The following is a 10,946-nucleotide window of genomic DNA, read 5'->3' as shown; positions in this document are numbered from 1 at the left end:
ACTCGCCGAAGCTAGACACCCAGTTGAGCAAGGCAGTTGAGCAAGGCAGCGCAGCTTGCCACTTCCCTAAAATGATGCTGCCAGCTCCCCCTGGAAGGTGCAGCCCCCCCCCCGACCCTCAGTACATAGTGTGGCCGCCTGAGAAGGCCCAGGACGGCAAGCGACCTCCGAAAAGCAAGGAGGCGCCCAGGGCCAGACCTCATTGATCTGCCGCTGATCTTGGCAGTTACCTGTTGTAGTGATTGCAAAACCTTGGGTGGTTTTTCTGCCTCTGTGGAGGAGACACGGTGCAGGCCCAAGGCAGAGACGTGGACTTTAAACACACACACACTGCTCATCTAGTTAAATAGATTTATTTGCAATTTTTAGGCAAGAGAAACATTTCTGATACTAGGAGTGGGGCGGTGGGTGGAGAACGACAGGCAGCCCAGCGAGAAAGTGGGTCCCTCATTTAAGGCAGCAGCTAAGATCAGCCATAGCAGCAAGGAACTTTAAGGGGAATAAGCAAACTCCCCCCCAAGTTCTCCCTTGGCCCATCACCCCTGCAGAGCCAGAAGGGGGTTCACAGAGCCAGCTAGCAGGAAGCCAGGAGAGAGCAGGGTCACTCTAGTTTAAAGAAGAAGGTGGGGGGGCTCTCCCCCTTTCCTTCACCTCCCTACCCTGATTAGAGGCTTTCTGTACAGCCCTTGGGATTCTGTCAAATAACAGAAGGCAACCTTCAGCTTTCTGCAAACATGAAACGGTCTCAAAACAGTTAAATAGCTGCTCCTGGATAAATAGGAGATCCTCCCTTATTTAATCCAAAAGAGAATTCCTGTCGCTTCTGTCACTTGCCCCCAGGATCAGGCTTGTGACCTGCTGGCTCCAGCTCAGATCTGCCATCTTTCAGACCAGGGCAGAGGGAAGGAAAGTGACTCTTGATTATGTAGGTCTGAGCTAAATTATTATTATTATTATTTATTTGATTTATATATCACCCTTTATCGCAAGCTCACACAGCCCAAAGGTTCATAAATCACTTGGCCCTGGAAGAAAAAGGAGGGAAGGGAGGAAGGCATTTGTTGGATGCCTTGTGAGAAAGGCCCAAACCAAGTGGATTCCCCAAGGCAGAGAGAGAGAGAGAGAGAGAGAGAGAGAGAGAGAGAGAGAAGGGAGAGTTGCTTTTTTGCCACCACCTAAGGACCCGAACAGGCCAGCTCAGCTTCAGTTATGCCCAGCTTAGAACAGTAGAGCATAGTTCAGGCTGAGGATGGCTGCACACGCCAGCAGCTGGAGCAGGGGAGTGAGGGCTACCACTTGCTTGGCTCCATTGAAGTGCACTTTGCCATCCAGCTTCAGGCAGCTGGTCTTGGGCATCGCTGGGCAGCACTCCTGGTAGCAGGGCACCTTGGACCCCGCGGAGCAGGGTGGGCCAGCCGTTTTGCAGACTTTGCTGCATCCAGCCACAAAGTGGGGGCCGGTTTTCTTCATCTGGAAGGAGAGAAAGGAGCAGGTGTTGGCCCACACAAGTAGCAGACACAGGAACCAGCTTGGCTGCTGTTTCAGGCGTTGGTGCTGTGTGGGGGCCCAGGATCAAGCAGGGTGCCTGCAGAGGGCAGCTGGCACTCGGGGCTGCCGATGGGGATTTGGCAGGCTTCCCCCTTTCTTCTTCAGACTTCAGATCTCTCGTCCTAAAAAGCAGACTTCCATTGGATGCTCCAGCACCCATTTAGCTAACTATTCTCATTTCAGAATCCTCACGACAGCCATCAGGGTGTACATTTGGCCACTGCCCACCCCCTTCCACTTTGCCTTGTGGTACCTGCTGCTCTCTTGAGGCACGCAGCTCCTGCTGGTTTGTAAGGAGCTTACAAGGCTGCAGCTGCATCCTAAGGCACTGCAGCAACACTTCAGGACCCTGCCCTGTGGAAGGGCTTCATTCAGAGGGCAGAACAAGAGCTTGGGCGTTTGGAGGGGGTGTTATCATTTCAGGAACGGTACCTCGCAAAAATCAAAGCCCACGATGCAGCTGGCCGCGTGCTTCTGTCCCTTGTAGCATCCTTCTCCGTGGCAGGTGAAGCTTGAGCACACTTTCCCCTACAGAGGGAGGGAGCGAGGGAGGAAAGAGAGGCAGGCCATTGAATTGTGGACACCAGGGCTGTGCACTGGATTCAGCCAAATCCCCAGACAAATCAGGACTGTTCAGAAGGACGCAGGCATTTGTCAAGTTGGGTTCAGACAGTCACACATCTCTGCAGGTTGGACTGGATGGCCTGGAGCCATCCATGGCTGTCAGGAAGGAAGGAGAGGCAGGCAAGGCAGACAAACCACACAAAAAAGCCCATACTCTTCTGGGAGGAGGTGGGCCCAACTTCTTTCCTGCTCCCAGGGATTTCCCCCTCTGCTTAACAGCTCATCAATTGAATGATTGATCCAATGTGTTGTGGGGTGGGTGGGTGTGCAGCCCGGGTGTTGGGCAGGAGGGAGGACATAGGAAAAGAACCAGGATCCCATTTCCCACTCATCCACCCACCCACTCTGAGGATGCCACCTGCCCACTTGCCCCGCCAGCAAACAAGCCATCCCTGCCAGAACATGAAGTGACACCTACATTTTTGGGAGGTGCTTTGGTGGTGGTAGTGGTGGGCGCTGGCGTGGTGGTGGGTGGCAGGTCACCTAGAACAGACATGAGAGATGGAGGAGCTGGCTGAGGCCCCCAGGACCTCTTGACCGATGGGAGAAGCTGTCATGCCAGACTGGCAGGTCGGAGAGAGGCTGGCTGCAGGCTGAAATCCTGCCCTTCAGCTGCTCCAGGGACTGAGTCCCCAGAGCCAAGAAAGGCCTCTCTGCTTGGCAGCCCAGAAGCCCCATAGGTCAGCTCAGCCTCCCCAGGGAGAGGGAATCCTGCCAAGCAGAGCATCCTAAGAGGCCTCCCATTGGGGGAGCTTACCGTAGGCTGTAGCGTTGAGGAGCAGGCAGTTTGGGGAGCTACAGCACTCCATCGAACACAAGTTCATTCTGATGGTGCCGTTCTGCATGCACATGTCGGTGCCGTTGATTCCCCCACACTCACTGCTGCACCGGGCTGTGTAGCTGGTAGTGTTGAGGCGGAAGAGCTGCAAGACCCACCAAAGGGTTAGCAGGACAAGGCTGACAACTGACCATCGCTGCATTATGATCCATGTAGAGAAGCAGGAGTGGCTGGACCCCACAGCCCCACCTTAGCTGACACCCCCCCACACTTGTAAGGACACAGTCCAGGATGGAGGCCAAGGCCACCCACAGTCCTTTGCAGCCTCTTTGGGGGGGGGCTTTATTTTATTATTATTATTGGTTTATATACTGTACCACCCTTCAAGATCTTATGGTGGTTCACAGGATAAAAATACAAAGTAAAAACACAAGTCAATAGTTAAAACAAAAACATCAGAACAATACCTCCCAAACACATTTTAAAAGGCTATAGAGTATTAATCAACTTTATAAAACCCAAAAAATACAAAGACAAACTACAAATTGACATATAACACTTTAAAACTGTTTAAAACAACCCCGCTCAAATAGGCAACACCTCTTGGCTCCCTACCTCGCAGTGTGTTGCGTTGTGGCAGGTCTCTGTGTTGTTCCCATGAGCTTCGTCATGGTAGCATCGCTCCCCGGAACACTGGAAGCTCTGGCATGTGAGCTGCAGAGGGAGATGGAGCTGAACCTTCATGGCAAGAAAACTAGACAGCTGCCTTGGCCTCCCCAGGCCAAGCATCCTCTGCCCTAGTAGCACCTCTCACCTGCAACCTGGACCTAACCTGCCACCTCCACTTGGGCCTCCCAATTGAATCATTTCCTGGTTCATCTCTCTCACATACAAACCTGCCCAATGAATACTTCCATCGGCAGGACGTCCCTTCTCACCAAAGGGCTGCAGCCAGCCAGGAGCAGACACTCCATGCCTGCCCCCCACCCACACAGTCCCATTCCATCACCTCCAACTGGGAAATGCCCAACACACACACCCCACATACAGCAGCGTCATGCTGGGTCAGTTTCTTACGTTCATCATGCCTGTGCTGTTCGCTGAGCTGCTGGGGACGAGGGGTGCTCCTGAAATGGGCCCAGGCTCTGAAAGAGGAAGCAAGAGGTTAGTAAATCCCTTGGTGTGCAAGCCAAGGAAGTCTCTGCTCCAGCTAATGGTTTCCTGAGTGGAGCAGAAGCCTTGACTGCAACTGAAGCCATGCTTATGTTTCAGGAGCTGCATATAGGAAAGTGGCAGGAAGTTCCAAGGATCCGCCTCTTCCTCAACCTGTGCCCCAGGAGCTGTGCCCTACACAAAACCTTCCCCTTCCCAGCACATAGCCAGCCAGCCAGCCCTCTCACCTGCCAGTATACAAGAGTTCCAAGTGCTGAAGTGCAGAACAACCCAGAGGAGAAAGATGCCTGCAGATGGAAAAAAGAAAGACCATGTTTGTTTGTTTCTTGAAAGGGAGAGAGAAAAGGCACCTCTGTCACCCACAGCTCACTGTAGGGGACCATAGACAATGTCCCATCAAGTCACTGATGGATCCCATTGCAGACCACTGTTCTTTAGGGCAGTGGCGGAGCTTCATGCTCCGGCACCAGGGGTGGAGAGCAGGCGGGGGCATGGCTGGCACATGTCCAGGGGGGCAGCCAGCATGGGAGGGGCAGCCACGATGGCACCCCACCAGGATCGTGGTGCCGGGGGCGGTGCACTCCCCCCTGCCCCCTCTTCCTCCGTCAGTTCTTTAGGGTGGGGCTCTTGTTCTTTTACCAGATGGTTGGGCAAGCAGAAATCCAACAAACAGCCACTCCCCAATACTACCCTGGTTCCTCTGACTTGCTCAGGAGACACTCTGTGTCTTCCAAATGTCACCTTCGCCAAGGAGCAAGTCACATGTCAGGCTGTCACCTCTGCCAGAAATTCCACCACAATGAAGCCTCTTACCCTGGGCTGGGAGAATCCGGTGGTTGTTGGGACATGCCATCTCGAGACAAGGGGATCTAATCCTGTAGGACCCTGCAGAGTGGGCAACAGGGAAGGAACATACAGTATGTATGCGTTTCTCAGATTTCTCAGCACGCACACCCCAAGCACAAGGAGGCAATGCAAGCAACCCCTAAACTCAAGACAAAGCTGTAGAAAGGATCCTATACAGGGTCTTGGCAGGACCTATCTCGGTTCACTAGGAGCAATGGGTCGAATGAAGCAGGGCCCTTTGCACATTCCTCTGTTTTGTTCTTCTCATCCAGGTAATGAGGCTGTGCAATCACTGGCTAGGAATCTGATCAGGGCATCAGCTGTGCCCACAATAGTCAGAAAGGCGGTTGCCAGTGGACCCTTGAAAAGTGGCTCACTCAAGGAGAAAAGGCAGAAGGAGATGCTCTGGACTGCCAAGCCATTTTCTCCACCTGGCCAGTATAGTTGGAGCCAGCTGGTTCGCCCCAGTGCAGAGCATCTGGATCTGGTCACAGTCTGCAAGGACAGAACTTGAGCTGCCCCAAGTACTGTAACATCCACTGGAGGGAGTCTGAACAGAAGACATTACCCCGGCCTTCCTGGGGAAAGTCAGCTGGGTCTTTCTCTATGAGAGTGATTATGCACAGGCTGCTGTTCCCCGTCCCTCACAACAGCTTCACTGCCTCAGGCTGTTGCTAGATCCCAGCCCTGCAGCACCTCCTGGAACAGATGCTGCCAATTTTGAACCATGAAGTGCTAAACAAACCCAGCAAAAGGAGAAGACCCGCATGGAAGATCGTCCCCCTTCCCCATTATTTCTGTGTGGTGTCATCTGTGTGCCTGATGCTTTTACAGGAGGGTAGCACCTTCCCTTGATGAGCTTCCAGTCTTAAATATGACCACAAAGAGGAGAGCAAGCAAGCTGGATATGCCTCCGTTTTGGCTGCATGGTCTTGGGCTTCATTGCAGAAAGCCAGGGATGGGGTTTTGCAGGCAGGCATCCTGGGAGGCAGCTCTAGGCATGCAAGAGGAGCTGCTGGAGGGAGACCACCTTGGGATGGCTGAAGGCTGTGGAAAGGTCACAGGCAGAGAGGCCTTTAGCTATGAGAGCAGCAAAGGAATAAGGCCATGCCAGGCTCTGCAGGGGGGTGCATCCTGGATTTGGAGCAGACAGGGAGCCAGTGTACAGATGGGTGGAGTGTCACTTTCTGGTAGAGTGACATGGTGAATGTTTAGTTGGCAGTGTGCTAGAGATGAAGCGGGGACAAGATGAGAGTTGACAGTGGGGGGATACACCGCAGGAGTCATAGGAGCTGCAGAGAACCTGAATGAATTATTTGCAGCTCTCTTCACGGCAGATAGTGTAGGGCAGTTCCTGGTGCCTGAACTAACCTTTGCGGCAGGCAAGTCTAATAAATGGCGGTGACGAGATGACAATCTCTCCTCACAAAATGAAAACTGCTGGACTAGATGGGCCATTGGCCTAATCCAGCAGGCTCTTCTTATGTAGTTTTGCTATGTTTTAAAGGAAAAGGCATAGTTACCTCAACCTAAGGAGCTTTCTTGACAAAAGAAAGTAAGTGCCAATTTGGAGCATCAAGTTGTGCACATTGAGGTGCATTTTTAGTAACTGCCAAGCTTTCTTTGTTCAGAGACTCAGCAAAACCTAACACTGAGCAAGTCTTGGGGAAAGTCTGGCTGCTTTTGATTGCAAACTGATGGATGGGGGGGGGGGGGGTGAGCAGCTTCAGCTCTGGATCACTTTATCTATTGCTGGGGGTTGGATTAGGTGACCCTTGAGGTCCTTCCAACTCTACATAGTTCTCATTCTATGATTCTCTTGTGTCTTCTACAATTAGTCTCATGCATCTTATTCCATGTGAAGCTTTATCCAAATTACAAGAGGACAGGAAGTGCCATTATGGGTTGTTGCTGGTATAGCCTTTCCCTGCAGTGTTGTATCACGCCCCCCCCCCACCTCCTCCTTGGGAAATCTTGCAATGTCTTCTTAATTAAAGCAAGTCATTAAAACAGTTAATAGTGTAACTATTCTCAGGGGGCTTAGCAACAAATACAAAGGATTTAACAAGGAAACCCCAAGAAAAATAGAGGGGGGGGGGAGAAAAACCAGCAGGACAGAATACATACTTAATGCAGGAACATAGAAAAATCTAACAAGCAGTAAGTCAAAGGCAGAATGAGAATGTCTCTGATCGGTGCAGAAAACACAACAGAGTCAGCCATGGGCAAGCCTCCTCCAGGGAGCACATTCCTGTAACCAGAAGTTGCCCCTGCCTCATCTCTAGGGCACCCCCATTATCTGCGCTGGGCATATTGGCAGGATTGCGCAGGCTAAATTCAAGGAGTCCATACCATCGGAAGCTTCACTGATCCACTGTGGGACCTTGACTTGTGCCACCAAGAAGACTGACCACCAGTCAACATCCTTCAAAAGATTCCTACATTCCCGCATTGCAGGAGGTTGGATGAGATGACCCTTGAGGTCCCTTTCAACTTTACAATTCTATGATTCTATTATCTGTTCCCACCAGCAACAACGGCTCTCACACTGAGCATTTGGCTGCTCTGTGTCTCATTCCCTGGTCAAATCTGCTTAGCCTTTAGCCTGATAACTCTCCAAGGCCTTGATCTCTTGTGGTGCTTCGTTAAGGCCATTAAAGCAGCTGCTGGTGAAGCGGTCAAAGGGGTAAGAGCACTTGCAGCAACAAGTACAAAGACCTATGAAGGCTGTGGGCTGAGTTCCAGGAACCCCTGCAGGTCCCCAAGCAGTGGCTGCCATGGAGACTGGAAAATGACACGCCCAGAGGCCCAGGGCTCCTCGCTAATGACATGTGCCGTTGGCCCAGCAACCCTGTGTTTGGTTGAGCCCCAGAGGAAAAATGGGAAAGCTGTAGACAGGCATCAAAGACTGAAACCCTCAAGAACAGAAGCCTATATCCTACCAGCACCTCCGGCCAGCCAACCTACACTCAACAGTCAGCAAAAAACCTCATCATCTCAGCCCTGGGTCATCCCCACCACTCTTGACAACCACTTTGGAAGCTTGGGGGACCAGCTGAGCCATTAGTTGAAAAAGCAGGGTCTGGGCTCTTCCCTAAAGGCACTGCATATCTGAGAAAGATACCAGTTTGGATGATGAAGTGCAGCCCATTCACTTTCCCAAAACAGGTCTGCCAGAAAGGAACTGAACACCAAAGCTCATGCCACGATGCTCTGTTCCTTTGCTTGGTTTCAACCCTCTTAGAACCTCAAGGAAGCGCTGCAAATTCAGGGGAGTCCTCAGGAACCAAAGCATTCAAGTTCTAATCCAGAAAAATGTATAATCCACAGACCATCCTTCCAGCTAAGGAGCTGGAGCTTGGTACGGTTTGGGGAATGTCTTTTCTTTCAGAGGGCCTCCACCCCACCTGATCACTGCTCGTTCAGGATCCCATCGTACGCTAAGGATGCAGGTTGAGGAACCAACTCTGCTTCATCCAGGGATGGATTGTCTCATTCAGAAGCCCAACTCAATACATTTAGAGGACCAGTCCCCTCTGTAGCAGGCAGGTCTCTCATACATACACACTCTCAAGCATGCACCCCCCCTCCCGCTTTCCTTAGTTAGTCCCCCAAAGGAACCCACCAGCTGCGCTCACTTACCTCGCCCTAGAAGCCTGTCTGAGCAATGTCTTCCTCCTGTGCTGGCAGAAGAGGTGCCCCTTGGGGAGCCCTCCTCCCCGCCCAGGCAGAGATGGCACCAACCAGCAGATAGAGTGGAGTGGTGGGAGAAAGGAGGGGTTTGCTTCCATGATGCTCTGGGCAACCGAGGGTTGCTCTCCCCACATGGGGCCCAGAACACATGGCGGGATGAGGCACAGTCACCAAGGCTGGCTTCAGGGAGTCTTTGAGTAAAGGCATCAGAGCACTTAAGATAATCCTCATAAAAGATGGGGAAAGGAGTTCCATCCTTCCCCCCAACAAAGACTGTATGCTGTTTACAATAAGGATCTGACAATTCAAGCTTTTCAGGCAGACCTCTGGTATCAGAAAGACCGGCATGTGCCGCTCAACAGCTGGAAGTTCCTCTCCACCTACGAAACATCTTGCAATGGGACAAAAGGTTAGGCTGCTGTGGAGAGGGGTACTACTTGGGGGGCAGGTCCACAATACTGATTGGCATAGACTGGTGTAGGTGTACAGAGATAAATTAAGGTGGTGGGTGATGGGGGGGGGGTCTCACCAGCAATGCAACAAAACGAAAAGGATGGGGTGGAGTGAAGGGGCAGGAGACCTGCAGTACTTGGGACCACCACCCTCATACTACCCCTGGGGAGAGGGGGCTACCCTTTCTTTTTTTAAAAAGCTTGGAAGAGTCAATAGGAGGATTTTATATTGTTCTGAGAGAAATGGCCAGGGAAGGCATCTTTGGGATGGAAGCAGGGAGAGACTGCCAGCTTTGAGGATGGAGCAGCTGCCTTGCTGAAAGCCACAGCTAGGAGGCAAAACCTACACCCCACCCTTTCCTAGAGACCTCCTCACCTGGGCGATGCATTGCAGAAACTTGGCAGAAATGAAGTCCTTGCCAGCCAAAGTGTAGTGGCCACTTTGGGGAGGGTCGGGAGGGAGTTTCTCAAAGAAGAGTCTGGGTGTGTGTCTAAATGCTGCCAATACAGTTTATCAAGAAAGGGAGTCTGTGTGACTGTATATAAATGCTGCTGTTCCATTACAAGTCTAGGGTTGTTCCTCAAGTGAGATGGAATAGGTTCTGAACTTAGCCCCCCCGCTCCCCATGGCAGAACACCCCAAATCTCCCCCAACCAGGGCACCCAAGAACACAGCTCAGCCAATTTGCCCTTTTCCCACTTCCAATCAGGCTGCAGCCACCCCCAGGTGCCCATCAGGGCCTCGCCTTCCTCAGGCAATTACAGCAACAAATCCATCCCAATTAGGGTAATTAGCCACACTCTCTGTTCCCAGCAGGTCTCTGGGGTCCTTGGGTAGCAGCAGAGAAATAACAAGAAAAAGAGGAACTAAACCCAGGGAGAAGAGAAACGCAGAAAGCTGCCTTATACTGAATCAAGACCATTAGTCCATCTAGCTCAGTACTGTCTGCACTGACTGGCAGCAGCTCTCCAGGATTTCAGGTGGGAGTCTCTTCCAACACAACCGGAAGATGCTGCAGGAAACTGAACCTGGGATCATCGCTTGCAAGGGAGATGCTCTAGAATTGAGGTGTGGTCCTTCCCCAAACAGAGACTTCAGAAGATACAGATGTTACATGTGGTGGGTCGTTATGCTCTTCCCTTGTGGCTTGCCAGAGCAGCAGCTGCCGCCACCAACACTGTAGCAACTTTGGATGGTTTTACTTCCTTTTCCAACTAGATTGCAACCCCCTTGCCCCATACACATGTGAGACCTGCAAGGGCATGCCTGTCCTTTCCACCCAGCAACTCCCTGCCTCAGAGCCACAATAGCTGTATTCCAGAGCAAATGGCCCTTAAGAGAAGCATTCTGCTCAGAGGGAAAGGTGCCTGTAGGCATTAGGACCCAGGAGCTGGAAGCAGTAGCAGGATATTTACCAGCAGCTGCTGAAGAAGCGGGTGGGTTTGGGGAAACCTAGTGAACACAATTGCCTGTCACAGCCAGGCCTTGAGTAGCTGCAAACAAAGGCACTTTCTTCTTTTCCTCCCCGCTCAACTGAAACAGAAACGGGCCTAGTGAACTACAAGGAGGTACAAAGGAACAACCCTAAAATCATAGACTAGTGGAGTTGGAAGGGACCCCAAAGGCTTGAGTTCAACCCCTGCAATGCAGGAATCGCAGCTAAATAATCCCTGGCAGATGGCGATCCAATCTCTTCTTAAATATATCCAATGAAAGAGTCCACCAGCTTCTGAGGGAGTATTTTCTGTATCTTTGGGAAGCGAAAGTTCAACTCTGGCTTAGTTCTCAGTGAGGGACTGAATCTGTGCCTTGTGTTCCACTTCTAGTGAAC

General features: G+C 51.7%; 1 protein-coding gene across 2 annotated transcripts; it reads right to left on the bottom strand.

Moving 5' to 3' along the window:
- Positions 1 to 111: 111 nt before the first annotated feature.
- On the bottom strand, positions 112 to 10,876 carry LOC309347256 (uncharacterized protein). Of its 2 annotated transcripts, XM_081871626.1 has the most exons (9): positions 8,612 to 10,876; positions 4,937 to 5,008; positions 4,351 to 4,410; positions 4,028 to 4,095; positions 3,566 to 3,664; positions 2,930 to 3,095; positions 2,591 to 2,655; positions 1,981 to 2,076; positions 112 to 1,470 (listed from the first exon to the last, which is right to left on the bottom strand). In XM_081871626.1, the coding sequence occupies exons 2-9, from the start codon at positions 4,974 to 4,976 to the stop codon at positions 1,219 to 1,221; spliced, it is 846 nt and encodes a 281-aa protein (XP_081727752.1). In that variant the 5' UTR covers positions 4,977 to 5,008; positions 8,612 to 10,876; the 3' UTR covers positions 112 to 1,218. The 2 variants fall into 2 exon arrangements, with proteins under 2 accessions (XP_081727752.1, XP_081727751.1); XM_081871625.1 differs by lacking the exons at positions 4,937 to 5,008; positions 8,612 to 10,876 and having other exon boundaries at positions 4,028 to 4,625.
- Between the last annotated feature and the right edge of the window lie 70 nt (positions 10,877 to 10,946).

The sequence above is a fragment of the Podarcis erhardii genome, assembly GCF_964252035.2.
Source record: "Podarcis erhardii genome assembly, chromosome: 7".
Taxonomy (NCBI): Eukaryota; Metazoa; Chordata; class Lepidosauria; order Squamata; family Lacertidae; genus Podarcis; species Podarcis erhardii.
Note: the sequence above shows the minus strand (reverse complement) of the source record. Positions and strands in the feature narration are given on the sequence as shown.

What these genes read in the sequence shown, in the direction of transcription:
- LOC309347256 (XM_081871625.1), bottom strand. Translation starts at nt 4,231, where the DNA reads ATGCAGCTCCTGAAACATAAGCATGGCTTCAGTTGCAGTCAAGGCTTC. An exon ending in ACAGCACAGGCATGATGAAC is followed by an intron (nt 3,665 to 4,027) that starts GTAAGAAACTGA and finishes CTCCCTCTGCAG; the next exon opens with CTCACATGCCAGAGCTTCCA. An exon ending in TGGGCTTTGATTTTTGCGAG is followed by an intron (nt 1,471 to 1,980) that starts GTACCGTTCCTG and finishes CTCTCCTTCCAG; the next exon opens with ATGAAGAAAACCGGCCCCCA.